Genomic DNA, 27,482 nt, shown 5'->3' with positions numbered 1-27,482 from the left:
TAGAGTGCCAGTTATTTACCTCAGGTAGCATGATAGCAATTGATGGCACAAACATGTAAAAAGAATTAAGAGCTGAATTATTGATTGGTCTAATTTTGATGAAAATTTGTTTGAAACTTTAGTTTCACTAATTTTTAAACCAAAGCATAGCACCCTAAACCATTTGTGGGGCAATACTAACCTTCGTTTGAACATTTGCATTTATTCCATTTGTATTTGTATTGCCAATTCAGAAAATTATATTTCCAGTCTACAACTAAATTTACTTGGAATTTGTGATGGCTTCTATAAAATGTCCAGAATTCACCCAGAAGTGTGAGTAATGTGTAAATGCCATCACTGAGTCACAGTTTGAAATTGCTTTTAAATCTGTTTGATACATAATTCCCAGCACAAACCTCCATCCCCAACTCTTCCCCACCAATTCTTGTTCCATTCAGTTTGTACTTTCTAACTGCACATACAGATTATGAGTTGCCCATGTTGTAGTCCATTTAATACAATTTAGTCAGATCCAGTATACCCTGAGGGTAGGTATAAATTTTGGATTTGAAAAATATGTAAAATGCATAGCCATGTGTCCATGGAGAAGTAAAGCCAAACAAAGATCATTGGAAGAAGTTCTGCTAATCTAACCGTGGTCCAAGCATCTTGATTACAATGGTCCATTTCTGCATTGGTTTCTTCCATTTGAAGCCATACAGTATGTTGGAAAATTATTGTCTCACTGCTGGCTAAAGAATGACTGAGAACATGCACTTTTATAGAATCTGAATTATAAAAGCTATGAATTTCCAAGCAGAATGCCAAATAATAATTTGAGATCTGCAGCTCGAACAGCTTACAGATGAATAGAATTGTTGATTTCAACTATTTCTGATATTAGTTGGTTCTTGCTGAATTATAGCTTTTTCTATATTTGTTGCAAAAGCACCAGAGCCTGTTTGTGATTCTGATCAAAAACTAATGCAGGGCAATGAAATATTTCCTGTAAAATACCTCATATATAATTACTTAAATCTGCCTGTTTCTTGTGATGGTCACTGAACTGTACCAGCAGAGTATGGTGAGGCAGGTAAGATAATATTGTTTATTAGTTATAAAAGCAGATTTATTAGTTATTTTTGCTTAATGACTTCACGATAACTAAACCTGGTGAAGAGATTGACCTGAAATATTAATTCTGTTTCTTTCCGCACAAATTTTGCCTGCCTTGTTGAATATTTCTGGCATTTTCTGTTTTTATTTCAGATTTCCAGTATCTGCAATCTGGTTTTCTCTCTGGGATTGTTTTGATTTGGATTAAAACTATATTAGGTTATTAATTGCAACTACATTGGTAGTTGAAATCTGATTAATCCAATTAACAGTTTTGTATGCAAACTATTAATTTTTATGTCAACAATTACATTAGCTGTGTTGTGTTGGTATGCCCAGCCTGGAGATGCTCAAAGGAGTCAAGAGTGGAAAGGAGTTGCATGAAATATCAGGGACAGCTGGAATAGACCTAGTGTATTGTGGGCTGCAAGACTGGACCTTGACGTACAACCTTCATGCTCAGTATGCCAGCACCTGAACAGTAGAGCTATAATGGAGTAGCAGTAAGCGGATGTGGAAACTTAACAGTATGGATTTATTTGTTGATTTGATTTCCATGGATTACTTTTCTTGTGATGAGATTTGAAAGGGTGGTAATTATCCTGTTTTCTGCTCTATCTCTGATTTTCCTGTAATTCATGTCCAGGAAATGAGCATGTTTTTTGTTCCACATTTAGACCTTTGCAGCACAGGAGCTATCTGTTGGTCTTGATGTTCCTGCTGACCGTGATACAGAATTTAATTGCACATCTGCCTGCGTGTGATCCATATTCCTCAGTTCCTCACCTGTTTGTGCATCTGTCTAAATGCCTCTTAAATATTGCTATTGTATTGGCTGCCACCCCTTCAACATGCAATGGATGTATTTTTGAACATAACCTTGATATGCTGTAAGAGCAACAGTTTTAAAACTTATTCAGAGGATAAAGTTTGCTGTACCAGTCTTCATAAATTAGATATCAGTAAGGTACAAAATATGAGAAATACCGGTATTTACAGTGCTGTCTGAGCCAATTTGGTATTTGTAGCAATCCAGTACCTTGTTCTGTCTCTCAAACATGGTCATAATCTACATCGAAGCATGGTGTACATAATGCTTAAGGTTTATTTGTAAAGTGTAGTAATTTCTTTATCTTAATTACACCAAATTGGTAAAGGGATTTGTTTGAGTCTTAGAAAGTGACAAATAACTTAGTGTATTAAGTCTTAATGTATTAAACGATGTATTAAATCTTGGCTGGAAAAATATTTCAGTCAGCTCTTGTTCCTGAGCCATTTGTCTGACCCATCGACTGCAGGGAATAGTGAGTAATTAATCATTAGTAATCAGCTTTGAATAATGGGGTTCTGTGTGGGAAATGGATCCATTAATTGAATAAACTGGATTCATACATCACACTCCTCTGGAAATGGTAGCAATAAGCCACTAAACAGAGGAAGCAGTAACACTGATGACTCAGATACTGTTGTTGTCCAGATTTTTTGTTGTGCATTTCTGAAACTTGCAGTAATAACGTTGACGACACAACTGACTTTCACCGTATTACAATGAACTATTAAGAATCTACATCAGTCAAGACGAGCGAGTAAATTACAGATAAGATCTTGCGTAGATTCATCAAAGCACTTTAAAGAAATGTGATGTGTTCGGTATAATATAAGTTGTAAAGAGTTTAACTACTTTTACTGGTGCATAAAACAAAACTGCTGGATGAACTCAATGGGTCATAGTTTATACTACAGATGATAGCATCTGCATCTTAAGTGACTGTATTTTTGAAAGTCCATTGGTTTCTTAACTGTCTCAGTGTATTCTCTTTATTGGTGTCTGATGCTAAACCTGAACGTTTAGGGAAACCTGGGAATGCAACATTTAAAGGTTTCACTGCTAATGTAATGCTTTTTCTGTAACAGCAGTGGTTGGGTTATGACTAGAGATAACGGGGGTTTGGAATGTGCGCCGTCCAATGAAGGGAGTGTTTTTTCTTTTTGTGTGCCTGTGAGTGAGGTGATCTGGGTTTCTTTATTCGGCAAGAGATGAACAGAGAAGACTCCAGAAAGGATAGGTCATAGATAGCAGGACAGAGTGGACTTGAGTGGGGCTGGGAGTCAACGAAGCCCGGGGAAATTGATGGAGGACCAACGAGAGGGAAACTGTGAGCTCCAACGTGCACATTAGACTGTTTCATTAAAATGGGCCCTTTTCTTTTTGTTTTTCTTTACTAACCCTTTTGTTGAATTAAGAATTATAAAGCTAAATCATTTAATTGCATATGGTGTACTGTCTGTTATTTCGTGGTACTGATTTGTAACAGGTGAACAAATCACACAGCATCCATGCAAACAAGAGATTTTGCTCAGATTTCACAAGTTTGGCAAGGCCAGAAACTATCTTCCCTAGACTGACGCCACCGGCTGAACCGGAGAGTTACGTGCAATATAGAGCCATTTACGAAAATAACTCAATGACAGCTGTGACCTCTCAGATTTTATAGTAAACAGAGGTAACTTTTTTTCTTGCAGAAGGCCCAGGTAATGTGATGTAAATCCTAATGACTGTGACAGCGTGGTCTGGGTAAAGCCCTTTATTTTCCTCTAGCTTCAATCCAAGGGGGCTGTTGCATTGGTTCAAATTTGCCAAAGCTAGACATATGTACTAGACATTATTATAGATACACATTGGCATGTGGTATATTAGTAATAATCCAGCACTCAGGTCATTGGGAGTGACAGACTACCAAATTTTCTGGACTATTGGATATTACTCCTATTAATATCCAACTTATTTTTACACTTTATGCAAAATAAATTCTCAAAATACTAGTGAGTTTAAAGGGGAAAGGATATGTAAAGACCCCGGCTCTTGCTGCAAATCTGCCCATGTTCCCTGCCTTAACTTTAGCTCTGGCTGCATACCTCGTCCCTTTGATTCACGTTCCAAGAAGTGTGGGAGAGATGCTATACACAGGATTTCTGAATAATCAGACCTGTTACTATATTTTCTGAATTTGATGTGGAGATGAATACAGCTGTAATTTATGAAGTTTAAATAGGGTATAAAACTTCACAGCAATTTTTCAACAAGTATTAGATCCTCACATTTCAAAAGTAATATCAGGGTTGTTGGTTTCTCAGCTAATCAAATCTGGTAATCAGTTCATGCAACAGACGGAGATGCAGCTTCAGTTGCTATTCATGAGGCAATAGGAAAGGTATGTTGCATCATTTTTAGTTGACAAAAGGCATCTAATGAAATTCTTCCTGATATTTAATATTGTCATTTTTTCAGAAATGGCAATCAATTGGTGATAAAGAGACATTTCTGTCAATAATGAATATTTTATTGACATCTTTGTTTGTTTTGTATCCAGAAGAAGTTGTTTATCGTGTAACTCCAGACTTTATCTTCTCTTCTTACCCTGTTTCATTTCAATAATGCTCTTACCTTTCTTCAGTCCCAATTGGACAGATAGTGTTATTGCGAAAGAGTTAATGGCAGCTGTTACATATTCACAGGTTAGCACAAACAACTGCTTGATATGTGAATGATCTGGCCACAATAACTACAGTTAATTTACAGCTATTATACACTTTCCTCATTCTATCCATACTCTCAGAAACCCACACACACACACAATGACACATATGCAAAGACACGCACATATGCGCAAGAATATGCTTATAGAGCCATGGACTTGCATACAGGTATGAACACACGGTGTTCCCACCTTTGGGTGCATGCTCTATATGTATGGACCCTCTCCATTTTATTTTCATGGAATGTGGATAATGTGACTGTCCATTTTTATCGCCCTTTTCAAGTTGTCCCTGGGAAGGTGGGAAGCTGCAATCTTGAATTGCTGCTGTCCTTGTGTTGTTAAGAAATTTATTCCAAGATCTTGATGCAGTGTTGATGAAGGAAAGGCTAAATAGTTCTCAGTGAGAGATGGTGTCTGACAGGAAGGGAAAATTTTCCCCGTTCATCCACTCTGCTGGCCCATTTCAGAATTTACAGTTCTTGCAATGTGAGTGTTGTCTAAAAGACATCAGTCAGTGGCTACACTGCATCTTGCAGATTGTACATAGCAGAGAGATTATTCTCCACACTCTGACCTTTCCTTTAACTACCATCAATTTTCACCAATTGCTGCTTAGTTTTCTTTTTTTCTGTTTCTTCTTCTCCTCTCTTCCAGACTGGTCACCAAAGAGAGAACAGAAGCACTGGCTCATTTGACTCGTTTTTATTCATCCTTTACTGACCCCAATTCAGTTGCTTTGACATTTAAAACCAGTGTTCTAGGGCTGTGCTTCAGTATAAAGTTAAGAACTAACCCAACCGTAGGCAAGCCTAATCCAGCTCAAGGTAGTGAATTTAGATTAATTTTTTTGATACCCAATCCAAATAGAAACATAGAAAACCTACAGCACAATACAGGCCCTTCGTCCCACAGTGCTGTGCCGAACATGTACTTACTTCAGAAATTACCTAGGGTTACCCTTAGCCTCTTTTTTTTCTCAGCTCTATGTACCTATTCAGGAGTTTCTTAAAAGACTCTATTGTATCCAAATCTGGCAAATTAACAAGTCCTGGCTGACATGGGTCAGGTAATCAACCTCTACAGATTCCTGCTTATCTCCCTCCGGCAGCTGTATCCCACCTTCACACACCCCTCACAAAACCTTGCTCCAACTGTTGATTTTTCGCTTTTGCCTCTATTTCCATCGATCATTCACCTCCCACTGTCTTCCATTGCCACCCCTGCTCACCACCTCTACGTGACACTATCTGCTTGTCATCATACAATCCTCCTCAGTTCCCCAATTGTCTCTGAATCCTTCACCTCTCAATGCCAGCCATCTCACCTCTCTGCTCTCAGTGCTGATGTACAGTTTCAACCTGAAAGTCACGATTAACTTGCTCCCACCAATGCTGCTTGACCCACTGAGTTCCTCCAGCAGATTGTTTGTTGCTCTTCTGTTCCCTGTCAGATGCTGTGATGGTGGTCCATCAATTCAGACTATCCAGGTTTCAGAGGAAAGACTGCAGGTCTAGTGTGTATCTTCACCTATTTGGCAGCTATCAGTGGCTTCATTGATACCCAAACGGCAATGGAGTAGCACTCAAAGGAGCTGGAGGAACTCGGTGAGACAGACAATATCTGTGGGGAGGTGGGGTTGGAAATTAACAATCGATGTTTTGGGTTAAGACCTTTCATCAGGACCTGAAATGCCAACTTTTAATTTCCCTCTATAGGTGTTGGTCTGACTTGCTGAGTTCTTCCAGCTGCTTCAGATTTCCAGCATCTACAATTCCTATGTCTCGAGATAGTACTATATTTTGGATTCCTTTGAATTTCAGACAGTGTGCACATATTTCTTTTCAATAATATGCTTATTTATGAATTATGCTTCCTTTTTGCAGTGCTTCCCACATTGTCCATTTCGATGTGTTGCCAAAAAGGTGCAAGATATCACAATGGTGTTAAAGTTTAGGTGGTCCTGGCCAGGTCAACTTAGAGCCTGGCAGTACTATAAGCAAGTGGTGAAACTGGTAATTAGCCTGGTCTACTGCCAAGCATTAGCAGCTGGCAAAATTGCCCTTGTTGTGGGACAAAAACTTTGGAATATTTTTGGCAGATTTGGACAGCTTGACCTCCCAGACAAGTGCATGTGTTGGAAATCTAAAATTAAAAAACAACATGCTGAAACTACTCAGCAGGTCAGCAGCATCTGTGGATAGAGAAAAATAGGTAATACTGCTGATGAAGAGTCTTTGACCTGAATGCTAATTGACTGGTATTCAATTTCTACTCATGTTGCTTGACCTGCAGGGTGTTTCCAACACTTTCTGTTTGCATTTAAAGCAAGCTGCCTAGCTTAATCCAATATGAGTCTGAGGACATAAGAAACCAACCCAATTTAATCCAATTTATGTATTCATGTTCTGTCAAGCTCAACACTATACTGTCATCAAATGGGAATGAAGTTGTTCAAAATTTTAATGTGAAATTTTATTAAATAAATGGTTACTACATTATCAACAGAATTAATTCTGCAAAAAGTTATTTTGGCTGCATTTCCAGCCATTCATTATACATGTATTTATTGAAAGTGGAATTGATTAAAGCTTGCTGATACAATCTTGGTTTAATATAATTAGTAATGTCCTTGCCAAGCACTTTTTAAAATATTGCTTCTGGAGTCTTGGCAATTTTCCCTGTGTTATAGAAATGAAGAAACAATAAGAGTGGCCTTAGTGAAGGGTTTTGCTGGGGAGACATTTTTAAAAGCTTAAAGCCATTAATTATGAACTAAGAGAATCAGCTGGGTGACCCTGAATAAGAGAAGATGAACAAAGAAAGGAAGATTTTTTCTTTCTTTTCCACCAAGAAGTGGAAAAGAATGAGGAAAATGCTGCAGAAACTGAAATTTAAAACATTTGTAATAGAATTCTCACAAATGCTTCTACTTTCTAGGAATTGTTGGTGATACGATTATTATCTACATGTGTGTAAAAACAATCAAAATTATCTCCAAAAAAAATCTATCATTTGGCAGGCTATTTCAACATCGCTGTGATAAGAATAACAGCCAGACAGTTTGAAGTTGGGCATTTATCCTTCATTCGATTTGATGGGCCTTGCACTTGTGTTGCCCCTTACTATCTGTTCCACATTGCAAATTGCATATTCTCTGTCTCTTCTCATTTACTCCAAGATTACAATGACATCACCCTTCAACATAGGTCACACTCCAGGTATTTATCAGGAACAGTAAATAATTGTCCATATTACATCCTTTCTCTTGAGATCATAAAAGTACAGTTAAATTTTGTTTAAGTCCCCATTATGATCATCTGCAGCATGGAAAAATTCCTGAAGTTCATAAGGAATATTAAAATAATTTTGTCATTTGTCTTAAAATTAGTCTTCTATGGGAGCATCAAAACACAAAAGCTTACCAAATATTGTAAAACTAAACCAATTGTTTAAACGCCACATCATGGCTAGATAATTGTCAAGAATAGAACAACATTCTCAGTGTCTTCTGATGGTCTTTTTTTGGTGGGGTAGTAAGTAGATTTACTACTTGCTTTTAGTGATTAAACAGAAGTGTAGTGTAAATTTTTTTGTGTGGATTATCCTATATTTCCCACCATTGTACTGTGATTATGTTTGTGTAATTTGAATTTGGCAGGCGAGAAAGTTGTGAACAAAGTCTGACATATTTTTCACTAAACAGGTTACATCTATGGTGAGGTCTATGAAAATTCGAGATGCTGAGGTGGTGCTGAATAAACAGATCAGTTCCAATGTAGACTAGATTATATAGCTAAGGTGTAAATTCTAGAGTGTCATAAACCCCATTGATGAAAGACTTCACTGAAAAAAATGTGAACATATTTATTTATAATGTCAAATTTTAAGTTATGAATTATAGGGAGAAAGAAATTCCGCATGTTTTTCCCTGTGCACTCTCTAGCCTTGATTGAAAAGGTTTTTGACAGTGGGTGTAACAGAGGGTCCATCCTAGCTCCTAAGTTGCAGACTATGCCAACTCATTGCCCAGTGGCACCAGAGTACTGTGAAGGCTGCTTTACAATTGTCTTTCTTACAAAAGTTAGAGAATTCTTAGCCTCCAGTTATTCTATGGCTCATGTCCCTGCCCACATCTTGCTGCAATGTAGTCTCATTTACAAAGTGAATTTCAAAGCAGTGATACTTTTGGTATAAAGAGTTTGATTGTACCTGCTGTGTGTGGTACTGTCCATTTCCAGTGAGAATTCAGAGACTTTATTCTGATGAATATTAAGGTTTCAGCAAAAGCAATCTTAACTCATTTTGTTTCTTCAACAGTACTGTGTTTAAATGAATCAGAAGCTGACTTTAAGCATTTATATGTTGCAGAGCCTCCTGGAGACCGCTCCCCACGTCGTAGGAGTATATCAGGGCCAGGATCATCTGAGAAAGCAAATGGAATGGAGGATTCCACATCCCCATTCAAGGTGACGTATCCTCAATTGAAATATATATGTTGCTTTTTGTCCCTATATGTGCTACAATAAATGCACAAATTTTTAACTATAAGTGATGTCTTAATGGATCTATTTACCATGATTTTTTTTCAATTATGCCACTAACAGTTCATCAAGTGCAAAATAGTTAAATACTAATTCACATTGACCAACAGTATAACTGCATAGTCCCAGAAGGCAACTGTGGATTTCAATTGCATCAGATGAGCAGACTGTTCTAATGTTTCATAATCATCTCTCAGTTTAGCTGACCCTAAACAGGTGAACTGATCAGTGATTGGTCACATAGCAAATCTATTTACTCAAAGTTATCTTAAAGAGACAGTTCTTAAAATGTGTCATTCATGAAAGTAGAAGATTAATATTGAAATAGTTCAGCTATGATGTTTTAGTCTCGAATGTTAGAATTGTTTGCTTCTTTTTGTTCAGGCAGGAAACGAAACCACTTGGTCATTATTTAGAAGCTGTGATCTTTAAACATGGTGTACAGAGAAGTACAACTTGAATACCATATGTCTTGGCAGGGATATTACAGTGCAGATTATAAAATATTGCAGTGTCATTCAGCATTCATTTCTTATTAAATCACCAACTCTTACTTGGCATCTATCTTCTGCTATTCCTTGCTTGATTTTCTGGCAACCAAACCTGAAAGAATGTTGCTGTACATCGATAGCCAGTGTTTTCCATGGTACCATCTCACTGGGTGACTGTATTGATTTATTTCTCAGGAGTCTGGTCAGAAAATACTATGAATTTTTCAACTGTCATGTCCCAAACTTTCTAGCCTAAAACAGAACAACTACTTTCTTTTGAAGGGGTTCAAACAAGCTACAGTGTAACACCACAAGGAGTTCCAATTTAGCATATTTGACTTCAGGGATTCGGGGAACCAAGCAGTAACATTTTTCCCAGCTCCCTTCCCACTTAAATAAGCTTCCACATTACAATTCCACTTGTAAGACAGAATATTGATTTGGGTTCTTTTGAGATTATCACTGAGATGACTCTTTGACTTCCATAAAGGAATAGAATAAGGAAATGTCACACGAGGTTCCCAAGATGATTTGGTGTGCTTGCAGGAATTGGTGTTGTTAAGCATGGGTTAAAGAACAGATAGGGAAGCCTGAGAAGCAGAAGTTAACTTTACTGAGTATTTAGTTAATTTTTCATTTTTAATTTTGTGTTGTTCCCCTTGGAATCAAGGTTGCTTGCAGGTTCATTTGTTTAGCCACTGTCAGCACTAAAATTACTTGTTCTGTAGCTGTATTCTCAACCAAATATTAACACGATATGTGGGGATCCATTGTGACCAAACATAGTAGGCTGGTTGTTACAAGTGTGAAATCATATAGGATCCCAATCAGTCACTGAAAATGTGGATGTTTTGTTTATTTCCCTTCATCAAATTGCTAATAATTTTTGAGTGAGATCAACTAAAACAAAGCAGACCAAGACTTATCACTGGAATTGTGTTCAGAAGTTATATTTTAAAGCCAGCAGTTAAATATTACCTCAGAAAAATATAGTGGACTATATTATCTACAGTAGTCCTCACTTCCCTAAAATAATCAATTGAATGTATTGACAGAATTCCATACAAGACATTCCTAAGGATTTTGGGAAAAAACTAGTTGTGGTTTCAGTGGAAAGTCTTTATATTTGCTCACACTGCTGAAGATCCCTAGTCATTTGTACTCCACTACCACAAAATATTCCATGTTTCTGCATTGCATCCACTAATTCCATTCAAAATATTTTGTAAAACAATTTGAGTTCTTAAAATTCTCCAGGAATATACAGTATCTACCACTGATATTCCCTGATTAATATCAGTGTATTATTTCAATTCAACCTTGTGTCATTCAAAGGAGAGATCAGATTTCATACAATTGTCCTTGGGATATATGATACTTCTGCACTTCAGTGAAAGCATATCATCTAAATTCTCATGAACTACTTCACAGGCACTGATGTTTAGTCATATTGTACCTTAACATTTAATTCCTTTTGTGATGGTGAGAAGCAATCAGTAAGGATACAGATATTTTCTGGAGTTTTAGACAAATTAATATCTATATAAAATTGCCGTACTGTATATACCAAACTAGTGCAATTAATCTGTTTTATTACATGCTACATTCTGATCTTAAATACTCTCTATGCTGACTTGCAAATCTGATCTGGGTTATTTGCATCAAACTGTTAATTACTGTTGAACGTACATGTGTAACCTTGTTTTTAATAGGTGAACATTACTTTCTGAGCAGTAAGGGTAACAATTGCTGTAAGCTAGTATTGTCAGTTAATGCGATCAATTTAACAGGATTACAAAGTAACCTTTTACTTGATATTTTATCATAATTCAAGCCAGCATCCTTGTGGATTTACCACAATTCCACGCAGCCCTCCTTCCCCACTTCTCCCTCTATTTTTCCTGCCCCCCCCCCCCAAAACATTGAGTGGTTGTATGGCTGCAAGCTGAGCTTAGATGCCAAGCCCCTTTATGCCAGACAGAGATGCAGCCAGTTAGAATGCTCTCCACTGTACATCTGTAGAAATTTGTGAGTATCTTTGGTCACATACTACGTCTCCTCAAACTCCTAATGAAATAAAGCCGCTTCGTGCCTCCTTCATAATTGCATCAATATTCTGGGCCCGGGATAGATCTTCAGAGATGTTGACACCAGGAACTTGAAATTGCTCACTCTTTCCCCTACTGATCCCTCGATGAGGACTGGTGGTAAGTGATGTAATGGAAGAAATGGCAGAATTATTGCAAATCATATTAAATTTTTGAGTCAAAAGGACCCAAGTTGTTGTTATGTAAACTGAGATGTGACCCAAGGTGATTGCTACATGGACAGATGAGTCTTTAAACAAAAGGGATCTTAGTTGAAAACAGTAGAAGATAATTAATCCTGGTAATGATTGCTCAGGCACAGCAATGCACACTCCTGAGATCAGTAGAGAGCATCATGCACTTCCTTGATAGCTCCTCTCAAAGGTCAGTGAGAATTGCAAATACTGATTTCATCTCTGCACTTTTTGTCTGCAAAAATTATGCAAGACCATCCTCAGTCCCAAACATCCAAAGCCTCTTTTGATTTACTGCAACTGGTTGAATTGCTGATATAGTTACAACAAAATGTTACCATTGTAAATTATGGACTTGAAGAAAAGTTAAGTTCCTTTAAAATTAATTTATCTTCTATGTTAAAAAAATTTAAGAACATAGCAAATAAACTTTGCTTTGGGGGACTCAGAAAACAGCAAACATATGTCAGGCTGCTGTTTATCAGCTTGGTGTTAAACATTATCTTCCCATCTACTGTCTCTTGACATGACTGTGTGGCTTAGCAGAGCACACCTATAATGGCACCTATAAATTCACCGATGGTACCACTGTTGTTGACAGAATCTCAGATGGTGACAGGAGGCGTACATGAGTGAATTAGGTCAGCTGATTGAGTGGTGTTGCAACAATAATCTCATACTCAATGTCATCAAAACAAAGGAATTGATTGTGGACTTCAGGAAGGGGAAATCAGGAGAAAGCACACCAGTCCTCATTGAAGGGTCAGCAGTAGAAAGGGTGAACAGCTTCAAGTTCCTGGGCATCAACATTCTCATGGGGGCTGACATATTGATGCAGTCATGAAGAAGACACCCAAGTGGCTTTACTTAATTAGGAGTTTGAAGAGATTTGTTACATCACGAAAACCTTTTGCAAATTTCTCTTGATACTTGGTGGAGAGCATTCTGACTGGTTGAATTGACAACTTGTAAGAGGTCTTCAGTGTGCAGGATTGAAAAAGACTCTTCCAGCTCCAATCTCACCACTGAGAACATCTTCAAGAGGCAGTGCCTCAAGAAGACAGTATCAATTACTGAGGACCCTCACCAACTGAGACATGGCCTATTCTCGTTACTAACATTGCAGAGGAGGTAAAGGAGCCTGAAGATCCATATTTATTTTTTTAGGAACAACTTCTCCCCCTCTAGCTTCACCTCATTTTTACTTCCATTTTGCCAGTTTCAATAGTTCTGTCATAACTTTTCTAATAAGACAAAATAAAACAGTGCTTGTGAGATGCCTTACTTCCACCTTAACCGTGTCTCCCCCCCCACATTGTTACTATGAGTTCCACTTACCACACTTCAGCTTCAGTCTCTTTTCCTTCCACTTAGCACAAGCAGAGCATTCACTGGTCCTTGTTGTCCACATTACAACCTTCCATGCTCAATACATCTTCTGTAATTCCTGCCACCTTCAATGGGAAACCATTGCCAAGTATAATGTCACTTTCCCTTTTGGCATTCTCCCATGCTCTCTGTGACTTTCCAGTTCATTCTATCTTTTGCTACACCTACTCTTCTTCTTACTTTTACAACTATAAGGAATGCCTTGCTGGCTTTCTTTTTACCTCTTCTCTTCCCATCATCCAGGAACTCAAACACTCCTTTCAAGTGAGGCAGCAATTTACTTGCATTTGCTGGATATTCCCTGCATTTTTTGTTTTATTTCAGTTTCCAGCTTCTGCAGTTTTTTGATTGTTTTTCAGCATTTTGTATGTTTCAATGAGATCATCTGTAGAAAATGTAGGACCAGTTCCGTTGAATATCTTCTCATAGGATATTTTCCCCACAAGATTCTCTGGTGATACTTTATTGTAATCTCTGCATTCATAGCAGGAGTGATATCAGATTTGTACATTTTCAGTAAATCAATTTCTAACTCCTGATGATTGGTATTCTTATCCTTTTTTAAAAAAAATTGGAAGATGTATTTCTTGAAATTACACAATTAAAATCAACACTTTCATTTGTCTGATGTTCTTTACATTTACAATATTAAATCCCATGTCCAGTAGATTGGAGAAGAATCCGAATTATATTTCTTATTACTGACACGAGATATTTTGAGTGAAATTTGTTGTTTTGCAGCAGCAGTACAGTGCAAAGGTAAAAAAAATCTGTAAATTACATACGGTAAATGAAGAATGCAAGAAAACAATGAGGTAGTATTCATGGATTATTCATAAATCTGATGTGGAGGGGAAGAATTATTGAGCTTTGGGTTTTCAGGCTCCTCTGCCTTCTCCCTGATGGTAATTACAAGAAGCGAGCATATCCTGGATGGGGAGTTTTATTGTTTGCTGTATTCTTTTCTCTTTCCATATGAAAATCAAAGCTGATCGTTGTTGTTTTGTCTCTGCTGCTTTCCACTCCACCAATACATCTTTTGGCTATTTTTGGCTGTATTAATGTCAATGTTGGCTTTCTCTCTGTCTTTAAAATTATTGTTTGAGTTCACTCTAATAAATAATACCAAGTACCTCTGGCACTTTGCATGTGTTGCCCTTGTTTATATATGAAACTTCTTGTTGATTTGTGACCAATACTCAATATTGGATATTGCATGAGAACCCAAACCCATACTCTCCAGGCACTTAGTTGAATGTGTTTGCTGCTGGAATATTAATAAGGGTTTGGAATTTATCTTAATTTTTCAACTTGTGAGTACCATTGATATTCTGTTTAAGGCAGGCTTAGAAGAGAAATCTGAAATTTTCATTGTCTTTTAGGTTCACAATTTAATTTTGCCTTCTAGTTGTTGCTACCAAAACTAACACATTTACTGGGTTATAGAATGTTGTATTCTTCAAAATTTGAAGTAAATTTATTATCAAAATATGTATACATTACCATCTAGACCATGCCCTCTATTTGCTACTGCCATCAGGCAGAAGGTTCAGAAGCTTTAAATCCCACACCACTAGGTTCAGGAGCAGTTATTACCATACAACCATCAGGTTCCTGAACCTGTATGGATTACCAGTGTTGATAACACTAGGCCTAGTGTTCAGGGTCTTGATCATTAGAGAATTCGTTGATTGAGGCCTAATACTTTGGGTCCCAGTCATTGGAGAGACCACTGTTTTGAGGTCTAGTGTTTGGGATCCTCATCCAGGGTCTTCATACATCGTCATCAGTTAGTCCTGGGGTTGATACTGGAGATCGAAGCCCGAAAGGTCCATCAGATATCCAGAAGCTGAGGCCCAATGGTCGAAGCTGGGTTTGCAAGTTTCTGTGAGGCGATTGGGAAAGTCGAAGCCTAATGTTCATAGATCTATGAGTCTGCTGGAGGCCAAAGATGGCCTGTCCTGAGGTTGGAGGATTGTGTATGTGTTTGTGGGTAGGTGAGAACATCGGGGCTTATTTTCTGTTGTTACTTCCTTGTGTTCTGTGTCGTTCTGCTGAACACTGTGAGCGTGCTATGCTGTCACCGGGAAGTGTGGCAACACTTGCAGGCTGCCCCCTCATATCGTTAGATTGTATTGGTTGTTAACGTAAATGACGCATTTCACTGTATGTTTCAATGTGCACATGATGCATAAATGAATCTCAGAATCAGGTTGAATATCTTTGGCATACGTCATGAAATTTGTATTCGCAGCAGCAATACATAATAAGAAAACTATAAATTACAATAAGAAAGATATTTAATTTTTTTTAATTAAATAAGTAGTGCATAAAGAGAGCAAAACAAGGACAAACTGCTGAGGTAGTGTACATGGGTTCATTGTCTTCAGAAATCTGATGGCAAAGGAGAAGAGGTTATTCCTAAAGCATTGACTTTGTGTCTTCACCCTCCTGTACCACCTCCTTGATGGTGACAGTAAGAAGAGGGCATTCCTGGGTGATAGGTGTCCTTTATGACAGATGTTGCCTTTTTGAGGCAATGCCTTTTGAAGATGGCTTGATGCTGGAGAGGCTAGTACCCATGATGGAGCTGGCTGAGTTTACACCATTTTACAGCTTTTTCTGGTCCTGTACAGCGGCCCCTCCATACCAGATGTTGATGCAACTGGCTCGAATGCTCTCCACGTTCATTCAAAGAAACTTATGAGAGTCTTGGGTGACATACCAAGTCTCCTCAAACTCTTAATGAACTATAGCCACTGTTCTGCCATCTTTGTAATTGCATCAATATGTTCGACCTAGGATAGACCTTCTGAGACGTTGACATGCAGGAATTTGAAACTGCTGATCCTGCAACGAGGACTCTTGTATGTTCCCCTGACTTCCCCACAATCAATTCCTTGATCTTACTGATGTTGAATTGAACGTTGTTGTTGTGACACCACTCAAACAGCTGATCTATGTCACTTCTGTATGCCTCCTTGTCACCATCTGAAATTCTGCCAATAATAGTTGTGTCATTGGCAAATGTACAGATGGCATCTGAAGTGAACCTATCCACATAGTCACGGGTGAAGGGAGAGTAGAGCAGTGGGCTAAGCATGCATCCTTGAGGTACACCAGTGCTGATTGTCATTAAGAAGGAGATTCTGTTAATTAATTAATTAATTTTTATTATTTATTTAGATATACAGTGCAGAATAGGGCCTTCTGGCCCTTTGAGCTGTGCTGCTACAGCAACCCCTAATCACAGGACAATTTACAATAACTAATTAACCTACCCAGTTTGTCTTTGGACTGTGGGAGGAAACCGGAGCACCCAGAGAAAATCCACTCATTCCACAGGGAGGATGCACAGAAACTCCACACTGACTGGATTCCCAATGAGGAAGTCAAGGATTCATTTGCAGAGGGAGGTACAGAGGCCCAAGACTTGGATCTTGTTGACTAGTATTGAGGGTTGATGGTGCTGAACGCTGAACTATAATCAACAAACAGCAGCCTGACCTTGGTGTTGCTATTATCCAGGTGATACAAAGCCAAGTAGAGAGCCATTGAGATTATGTCCGCTGTACACCTATTGTAGCGATAGACAAATTGCAGCAGGTCCAGGTCCCTGCTTAGTTGAGAGTTGATTCTAGTCATAATTCACCTCTCAAAGCACTTCATCACAGTGGATGTGAGTGCAACTAGGTGATAGTCATTGAGGCAGCTCACCCTGCTCTTCTTGGGCATTGGATTGATTAGTGTCCTTTTGAAGCAGGTGGGAACCCTGCTAGAGCTGTCGTGCATCTGATTCAGTCTCTAACTTAGATCAAAATCATTCTTAAAAGAGCCTTCCGTAGGTTGTGTCTGGACTTCAAGGTCACCAATTTTGAATACCACAGATCTAGTCCTCAGCAAATTATTAACCTCCTTGTTCATCCACTGTTTTTGGTTTGGGTATGTCTAGATTGTTTTCAAAGGCACATACTCATCCACAGAGGTCTTGATGAAATGGATGACAACTGGCATATTAATTTAGTTTTGAAGATGAATTCCTGAATATTGTATAGTCCACCAACTCAATGCAGTCTTGAAATCTGAATCTGAACTTAAATTACAACTACTCTGAACTGATTCTATGACCTACAAATACATTTTCAAGGCTCATGTTCTCATTGCCGTGTAGTCTAATGCTTCACTTTACTTACTCATGGCGCTGAACCCACATTCTGTGTGAAAAGGACTGCCATGATTCAAACTTTCCTCAAAGTCTGTTATGAACTAACTGGCTAAGTCAGAAGTAGTGGCACTTCCTTCGTAGAACCAATTGTCTGCACAAAGAATTTCTTTCAATGGTGTTTGTCCTTCAGGCAGGGTTCCACAAGCATCTTTCATTGTGTTCCTCACTTCTCCCTCAACTCTGGCAAAAGAGGACCCCCCCCCCCAATCACAACAACCCACATTCTCCTAGAAATTGGATGCAGCTAATCTCTGTCAAATGTTCTATTGCATTCCATTGAACAGAATGTTATCAAGACAAACCTGGTTGTTAATAACTCATCAGGGGTGATTGATGTTCGTGGCCCAAGGTAGAAGGAAATGAGTTATTAACTTCAAACTTTCTGTATAGTCACTCAAAGAGTTGACCTGCATGTGCATGTAATGAGAGCTCTATAACTCAAATCTCCTTCTACCTTAGGCCACAAACTTACCAATCACCCATCTGTGGACACTTTCTGGAGGTTCAAGATCCGTATGCTGTACGACTGCTGGACTAAGTGTGTAAATGTAGGAGGGGACTATGTTGCAAAATAAATATGCTAGGTTTTCTAAAATTGACTCATTCTACCTTAGGCCACAAACTTATCAATCACCCTGGTAATACAATATAGCAAGCACATGTAAGATATCAGTGAAATACAGCCACATAAAATAAATAGTTCAGACCCTGAGTCCATGATTGCCACAGAAATCTGCAGTCAACCACAATACAGCTTGTCTTCAGTAGAGCAAACACTGGAGTCAGGGGGCAATTCCGACTCCAGCCTGGACAATAGGTCACACCACTCCCAGTGGAGTACACTGGCTGGACACCTCTCTCACGGCAGCTGTAAACAGGCAACTCCACTGCTTGAGGCCTTCTCATCGCTATGACTGAGGTCAGGCAGCTCCCCCATACATCAGTGAATTGGACTTACAGAATTTCACATTAACAATGTGCAAAAGGGTCTTGCGATCACAAGGAAATGACTAAGAAAGTCACTCGTTATAAGACTGCATGCCTCCTTTGCACACCAACTCCACTGAAGCATCTCTGATGCAAGTGCAACACGATCTGCACCAAGTCCAGCTCCTTCAGTTTCTCTGCCATTGAGCAACTCGCCGATGGGGTAGTTCTGTGGTACTTTAAGTTCTTAATCTCCAGCAGGATCTTGCAATCATTAAAAATACATTTAAAAATGACATTAGCACCCTCTACTTAGGAAACAAATTTATGAATAGGGTCTTGTACAATGCATAGTCAAGGGTTGTAAATTAAAGATAATTTCAGGCACTTGAGCACTTGGGTGCCGCGCTAGCATAGTGGTTAGAGCAAACATATTACAGCTTGGTGTGTTCCGGCATTTGGAGTTCATTTCCGGCGCCTTCTGTATACCCTGATGTAGAATGAGTAGGTTTTCCCTGGTGTTCCAGTTTCCTCTCACAGTCCAAAGATATATTGGGTAGGATACTTGGTCATTGATTAAGGTTAATTGGATTTATTGTGGTTTGCTGGGATGGCATGGCTCGACAGGCTGGAAAGACCAACTCCATGCTGTATTGCTAAATAAGTAAATAATTTAGTGACTTAGTGGATCACAGTGGATTTTGGTTAATTGGAGAGTTAATCAGGGCAGCTACTTATTTGGGACAACTTTTAAAGAATAAAAACTAAATTGATGAAATAGTCGAGATTCCAGTTGTTTATCTGGGACACTATGCCGCTTACTTGAGGCAAGAAACTGTTGCTGAACAGTTTCTAACTAGTTTTAGTCTCATGCATTTGGGTGGACGTTAGACACTACACTGTCCTTAGAGGGAACAGTTTTTAAATAGTGTCAGTTAGGTGTGTTGGTGTTCAAAAAACAGTGATTTTGTCACTGATAGTTGGTGCAAAATAGGCTGCAAGACAATTTAGAATTGTTTTGCTTAGTGTGGTTTCAAGCATTCAGGTTTGGAGAAGATGCCAGAAATGGCTGGGAGTGTAAATGAAACTACAAAATTAGGAATTATGAAGGTATTGACAATCATCTTGTCTGTTACAATGAAAATGAAGATTTGGAGGAAGCAATCATCAGTAGCTTTGTATGAAGGCAGTCCATTATCTGCACTAGATGTCTGCACTGATTTTGTTCATTTACCATTAATCAAATGAACACAGCAGATGAACTCCTCTGTCGATATACGTTAGGAACTAATGTGCAGTTTTATGGTCCTGTAAAGGTATTGTGAGTGTTAAAATTTATTCGGTATTTCATTTAAATACATAAGTTGTTACTCAGTTAAACGGTGGTTTGTCTTTTTTATACCTTTTAACTATTTCCTTGAAACTTAGGCTAATTGGGGCAGCTGCTTAATTGGGCCAAAACATACTGATCCCAATTTGTCCCAATTAACCAGAATCCACTGCGTAGTGATCCCAAGAGGTTGTCAAGAATTGATTGTACAATACATCATTTTAAGAACTTTTTTCAGTGCTGTGGTATCTCCTTACCAGATTAAATAAATGAGCATCTTGACAATAATTTGGTTTTTATCATAATGATGTATAAAATTTTAGTATGTTGTACTAATAATGTTACATATTTATAAAGTTCGGAGCCAAGAAGATCAAATTGTCTCAAGTTGATTGCAGCTTTTGCAAAGAGTGAAAGGTTTTTCTCAAATGAATACAGTTTTAACTTTTCTATGCATTCCAGAATACTGCAGATGTGAGTGAATTGCAATTCAAGGATGACCAAATTCAAAACAGCCTGCTAATTTCATGTATTTCAATAAGTTGAAAATGAATGAATATTCTTTTTTTGGAAGGTAAATTGTGAGACAACTGCAAGACCAATGCAAAGAAGAGAGATTTGTACAATGCAGCTTATAACATTGGGCATTTTACAAACAAAGCAGTAATTTGAAAGTGCTGGTAGATAGATAGATAGATAGATACTTTATTCATCCCCATGGGGAAATTCAACTTTTTTTCCAATGTCCCATACACTTGTTGTAGCAAAACTAATTACATACAATACTTAACTCAGTAAAAAATATGATATGCATCTAAATCACTATCTCAAAAAGCATTAATAATAGCTTTTAAAAAGTTCTTAAGTCCTGGCGGTTGAATTGTAAAGCCTAATGGCATTGGGGAGTATTGACCTCTTCATCCTTTCTGAGGAGCATTGCATCGATAGTAACCTGTCGCTGAAACTGCTTCTCTGTCTCTGGATGGTGCTATGTAGAGGATGTTCAGGGTTTTCCATAATTGACCGTAGCCTACTCAGCGCCCTTCGCTCAGCTACCGATGTTAAACTCTCCAGTACTTTGCCCACGACAGAGCCCGCCTTCCTTACCAGCTTATTAAGACGTGAGGCGTCCCTCTTCTTAATGCTTCCTCCCCAACACGCCACCACAAAGAAGAGGGCGCTCTCCACAACTGACCTATAGAACATCTTCAGCATCTCACTACAGACATTGAATGACGCCAACCTTCTAAGGAAGTACAGTCGACTCTGTGCCTTCCTGCACAAGGCATCTGTGTTGGCAGTCCAGTCTAGCTTCTCGTCTAACTGTACTCCCAGATACTTGTAGGTCTTTACCTGCTCCACACATTCTCCATTAATGATCACTGGCTCCATATGAGGCCTAGATCTCCTAAAGTCCACCACCATCTCCTTGGTCTTGGATTGATTATTATCAAGGATTACCACACCCCTATTTGGTTGGGACAGCCTGGATGACTTAAAAATAAAAATCTCTTGTTCTGATGTTATTGCTGTTTCCATTACTGGAGGTGGATGCAATGAGGGAAACAGATTTTGTGTGTGCTGTTGGGTCCCAAAGGCAGCAGGAAGAAAAGGGTCCTGCAGGTATCAGCAGAGGTGTCTGTGTTTTTTGCGACTGGGTTCAAACCTCGGAGAGAATAGATGAACAGTGATACAGGGGCAATGGGGTGAGAGTGTTAGCATATTGTAGGATACGAGCCGTGAGGGGAGAATGGTATTAGACTAGACGAGATTGTATTTCTGACAGTGCAGTATAGTCTTGGAGGACATTCTCATTTTTGGCAGTCCCCATGTTACAAACTCCTGGCTTAGGGACATTCCATCTAAACAAACTTCAAGTCACAGGTATTCAGATATGTTTGTTGTTACTAATGGCAGAACTCTTTCTTTCTCCTCTCCTCTCTCTTCCCCCTCCCCCTCCCTCCTCTCCCCCCTCAGCCCCCCTCTCTCACCCCCTTCTCATCCCCCTCCCCATCTCTCTCCCCAACTTCCCCATCTCTCTCCCCCAACTTCCCCAACTCTCTCCCCCATCTTCCCCATCACTCCCCCTCCCCCACTCCCCCTCCCTTTCACCCCTCCCTCCCCTTATAGTATTTTCTTTCTTATTCGTCATGTGCTTTTGATGCCGTTCATAATAAAACAGCATAGTTACCATATCAAGTGATTCTTGTGTATTTTCCAACTAATGGACAATATTGATTTGTAGACAAAAACAGAACCTATTCATTACTCAACATTTAGGATGTGGTATGATGCAACTGTGTTGGTGCTGCTTCATACACCCACACTGAGCTTGACAATTTCAGCAACTTTGCCTCCAACTTCTTCCCTGCCCTAAAGTTCACTTGGTCCATTCCTGACACTTTTCTTCCCTTGATCTATTTACTGATGTCTACTGATGTTTTTGTTATAAATCTACTGACTCTCACAGCTATCTTGACTACACTTCTTCCCACTCTGTCACTTATAAAAATGCTGTCCCTTTTTCTTAGTTCCTACATCTGCACCGTTTCTGTTCCCAGGATGGGACTTTCCTTTTCAGTACACCAGAGATGCCCGCCTCCTTCAGAGAATGGGGTTTCTCTTCCTCTACCATTTATGCTGTCCTTACCTGCGTTTTCCTCCATTTCCTGGACATTCATGCTCTCCCTATCTTCCCACCACCTTAACAGGGATGGAGTTCCTTTTATTCTTACCTACCACCCCACGAGCCTCCGCATTTAGCATATCATTCTCTGCAACTTTCACCATCTTCAAGAGAATCCTGTGACCAAACATATCTTAACTCCACCCCACACCGCACCACACCACTCACTTCGCTTTCTGCAAAGATCGTTCTGTCCCTGCTTCCCTTGCCTCCCCACTAATCTTGCTCCTGGCACTTATCCCTGCAAGCGGAAGAAGTGCTACAGAAGCCCATTCACCTCCTTCCTTACCCCAAACTGTCCTTCCAGGTGAGGCAACATTTCTCTTGTGAGTCTTTCGAGGTAATCTACTGTATCCGATGCAGCTTCCTTATATTGTTGATACCCAACATAGATTGGGGACCTCTTTGCAAAGCACCTTCACTCCATCTGCAACAAGTGGGGTTTTAATTCCACTGTCTATTCCCATTCCAACATATCTGTCCATGGCCTCCTCTACTGCCATGATGAGGCCAGTCTCAGGTTGGAGGAACACCTTGTATTCTGTCTGGATAGCTTCCGACACGATTAATTTCTCTAATTTCCAGTAATAGCTCCCCACTCCCTTCCTCTATTTCTCCATTCTGGCTCCCCCTTACCCCTTTTTTCTCCTCACATGCCTCTCACCTCCTTCTGGTTCTCCTCCTCTTTCTTTCTCCGCCATGATCACTCTCCTGTCAGATTCCTCCTTCTTCCGTCCTTTACCTTTTCTACCTCTCACCTCCCAGCTTCTCACTATATCCCTCCTCCCCACCCACCTACCTTCCCCCTCACCTGGTTTCACCTATCAACCTTTAGCTTCTAGTCCTTCCCCTGCCCCCACCTTATTCTGGCATCTTCCCCCTTCCTTTCCAGTCCTGGTGGAAATGTCGGCTCTTTATTCTTGTGAGCTCCTCCTTTTTCGTTTTTCGTTTGTTCTTGTGGATGGCTATGGACTTCATTCTCAGCCTAAGTACTTGTTTAAGACACCATCGTTCTTTATTTTCTTGAGGAATGGCATTACGCCTGCTTTGCAATTTAATGGTTGTCCTGGATTTGTTTTCATGAGTCACTGCAGAAACTCGTACCTGAGGCTTTATTTTAAAATAGAAGGATACTGGGGTAAATGGTTAACTTGTAATTCAACACTGGTTTTACATGACTGAACTGCTACAGGCTTAAGGTGATTGTAGTGATTGTAGTGATAATGTGGTTCACTCCTGTTCTCTTTGATCTCCACAATAATCATTGAAAGCAGTTGTATTTTTACCAATGTGTTATTTTATCCAGCTGCCAAGTGTTGAAATAGCAGCTTCTTTGGATTTGGCAAGGGTTTTAAACTGGTTTGAATTTTTTTTAACAAAGAAAATTATTCCTTTCTCCTAATTATGCAATCTGTCTCCATTTACACTGGGAGTCATTCAGGAGGAACCGAGTACCTGATTCCGCCTTAAAAGAATGCACTGATAGGCTACAGAAGGAAAGTGCCTGTTGCTAGGGAGGGGTCTCCAACCATGGCAACTTCTGGGAAAGTGTTTCACTGTTTCAGTGAGCAGAGTTGTAGACTTGAGTTTAAACTGGGAGTGGCAGAGTGAAGAAAAAATTCATTTGACCTCTGACCTTCCCAAGTGGACTCAGTGGAATTCTTGAAGGTGCAGGGTTTTCATTTGGAATGTTCATCTACTAGCGTGGATTTTTTAAATAGATAATATGGCTGGAAATGGATGCATTTACATGCTGCATTGTCATTGCTAAGCCAAATACAGGGTTAAATTGTGAATTGCTTAGTTGAATGAATTCATACAATATGGATTGGCTGGACTGTTTATCCACTGCAGGAAATGATATACTGATTCCTACCTTTAGGAGATGTAAGTATATATTGTCTCATGTTGTTTGTAGCCGCCTTTGACAGTGTTTTTTATCACGACTTTTCTGGGATGTCATTTGGATCAGTTGAATTTGTTTATTAAAATGGTTTTTGTTGGAGGAAATTTTGAAATATTGTCCTTGTGAACAGATGGGTGAACTGCATTTCTTAGGGTAAAGATTTGACATTGTGAGGTGTCGAGTTATAATTGGGGCAGAAGCAAATGAGAAGGGAGCCTACAGATGAATGTTTAATTTCATTGAGTGGACTATACAACAAAGGTGTTCAAATGAAATAGCTTGTTGAGATGAATAAAATTAGCCAGGAACATGGGGCTTTAACAACAATGTTTGCAGCATAAGCTGGACTAGCAAACCTGGGCAAGTTAGTCCAGGCAGTCCCTCAAGTTTAAACTGACATATTTGCAGTGCCATTTCAAATTTCTTCATCCCGCCTCCTGTGTTTAAATAAACACTAAATGTTTATTAAAATATGCAAACTGTTCGTTGACCTCCTGAATATCCATAAGGGTGCATTTATTGGGTCAGATTGGTCCATTGATTACCATTTGTACACCAACGGCACCTCCACTAAATAAAGTGTTTTCTCTTCCTTTCCCACCTCCTCTCAGCCCCCCTTACTGCCTCACCCTCTCCCCCTTGCACCCCTCTCCCTCCACCGTCCTAGCCCCACATCCCCTACCCCCCACCCTCCAGCCCCCCTCACACCCAACTCTCTCCCCCCAACTCTCTCCCCCAACTCTCTCCCCCCAACTCTCTCCCCCAACTCTCTCCCCCAACTCTCTCCCCCAACTCTCTCCCCCAACTCTCTCCCCCAACTCTCTCCCCAACTCTCTCCCCCAACTCTCTCCCCCAACTCTCTCCCCCAACTCTCTCCCCCAACTCTCTCCCCCAACTCTCGCCCCCCAACTCTCGCCCCCCAACTCTCGCCCCCCAACTCTCGCCCCCTCAACTCTCTCCCCCTCCCACATCCAGAAAAGTGAAAATGGTCGTCATGTCATTTCTGATCTCTCTTGTTGTTGTCCTCCAACATTTTACATCTGTGTACATGCAGGAAATTAATGTGTTTATGAATAATCTCTGTCGGCATGAAAATGTATGTGGAGGCAGGCAGTGGTTTTTAGCTACTGCAGGCCCTTAATGATTTAGTACTTTGGGTTAAGTATTCTCTTGTCTCCTTGTTCCGCGTGTAGCACTCACAAATATTATTGTTTTAACTCTCTGTGTTGTGCTTTGCGGTAGAGTGGCTAGTACAGAAGGAGTTTGAATGCATCATGCTTCATTATTTTCATAAATTCTATTTCCATGACTGTGATTGCTCTTGGCTAATTTTTCTGCAGAAGTAGTTTGCATCTGCCTTCTGGGCAACATCTTTACGAGATGAGTGACCCCAGCCATTATCAATTCTCTTCAGAGATTATCTAGCTGCCATCAGTAGTCACATGACCAGGACTTGTGATTTGCACCAGCTGCTCATATGACCATCCACCGCTTCCTCCCTGATCCGGGGGGGGGGGGGGGGAAGCAAGTGCTATACCTTGCCCAAGTGTGACCCACAGGCTTGCGGAGGGAAGGAGAGCATTATGTCTCCTTTGGTAGAGATGTATCTCCACCCTGCCATCCAAGGATTAAGGAGGCAAAAAACAAGAGGACATAGTTTTGTTGGAGGTGAAAGCTAGAATAGAACCTGGGAGGCAACTTCCTTACACAGTGGAATGGAGATATATGGAACTGCTGACAGGATGTGGTTGAGGCAGATACATTAGATATATTAAAGAAGTATTGAGACAGATATATTGATGCCAAGAGTTTAGAGCAGGGGTTCCCAACCTGGGGTTCACAGACCCCTCAGTTAATGGTAAGATTCCATGGCATAAAAATGGTTGGGAACCCCTGGTTTAAAGGGGCTTGGATCAAGTGCTGTGAATGAAGGTTTCCCATGGTAGTCTCATTCAGAAAATCAGGAGGCATGGGATCCAGAGAAACTTGGCTGCGTAGATTCAGCATTGTCTTGTCTACAGGAGGCAGGTGGTGGTAGAGGGTCGTCTGTAATGAATTCTTTCAGTATTTATCAGTGAGAGGGGCCTTGACAAATATGAGGACAGCAGAGAACAGGCTGATTGACTGGAACCTGCTGATGTGCTGGTATATTTTCTGCCAGGTGGTCGAGGGCCAATGGTGTGCCACAAGGATCTGTTTTGGGTCCTTTGTTTTTTGTGATTTTTGTAAATGACTTGGATGAGGAATTGGAAGGTGGGTTAGTAAGTTTGCTGATAACTCGAAGGTAAGTGGTGGTTGTGGATAGTGTAGAAGGTTGTTGTAGATTACAACGGGGCATTGATAGGATGCAGAACTGGGTTGGGAAGTGACAGTTGGAGTTCAGTCTGGAAAAGTATGTAGTATTACGCTTTCGAAGATCAAACTTGAAGGGGAGTACAGGGTTAATAGGAAGATTCTTGGCAGTTTGGACAAACAGAAGGATCTTGTGGTCCTTGTACATAGATCCCTCAATGTTGGTGCAAAAAAATTGAAAAGGTTGTTAAGAAGGCATGTTGTGGGAATGCTACAGTATTGAGCAAATGTCTTAGGCCATGTAAAAAAAATCTGTAAAGCAAAGATGCTTTCAAAAATAATGAAATACAAAGTTTCTAAATATCAAAAATTATATTAAAGGACAGTATTTAGTAAAAAAAAAACTAAATCAAAGCAATATTTGGTGTGACCGCCTTCTTTAAAACTGCATCAATTCTCTTAGGTGAAGTCACAGCTGCAGTTTTATAAGAAAATAAGAAAATCGGCTGGTAGATTGTTCTAAGGATCTTGGAGAACTTGCCAAAGTTCTACAAACTTCAACTGTCTCTCTAGGTAATCCCAGAGAGCCTTGATGATGTTGAGATCAGAGTTCTGTGAAGGCCATACCATCTGAATCCATATAAAAATTATAGGGTGCCCAAGACTTTTGCACAGTACTGTATGTTACTGCCGGAATGTGTAGTGACATTTGTAGGCTGCCCCCAGCACTTCGGTGCCCCCTTTGGTGTGTTGATTGTTGATGCAAATGGCACATTT

The 27,482-nt window shown here is 39.7% G+C and overlaps 1 protein-coding gene across 10 annotated transcripts in view; it reads left to right on the top strand.

The window, feature by feature from the left end:
• rasal2 (RAS protein activator like 2) overlaps positions 1-27,482 on the top strand; it is a 421,164-nt gene that overhangs the window by 236,078 nt on the left and 157,604 nt on the right. For 9 of the 10 annotated variants that reach the window (XM_073063632.1, XM_073063630.1, XM_073063629.1 and 6 more), the window contains one exon: positions 9,006-9,103. In XM_073063632.1, coding sequence (XP_072919733.1) covers positions 9,006-9,103 — 98 coding nt within the window. Of the gene's footprint in view, positions 1-9,005; positions 9,104-24,148; positions 24,395-27,482 lie in introns of those variants that run through there. The other variant, XM_073063640.1, reaches the window with a different exon arrangement.

The sequence above is a fragment of the Hemitrygon akajei genome, chromosome 12 (genome assembly GCF_048418815.1).
Source record: "Hemitrygon akajei chromosome 12, sHemAka1.3, whole genome shotgun sequence".
Classification (NCBI taxonomy): domain Eukaryota; kingdom Metazoa; phylum Chordata; class Chondrichthyes; order Myliobatiformes; family Dasyatidae; genus Hemitrygon; species Hemitrygon akajei.
This window is presented reverse-complemented; position numbering and strand designations above follow the sequence as displayed.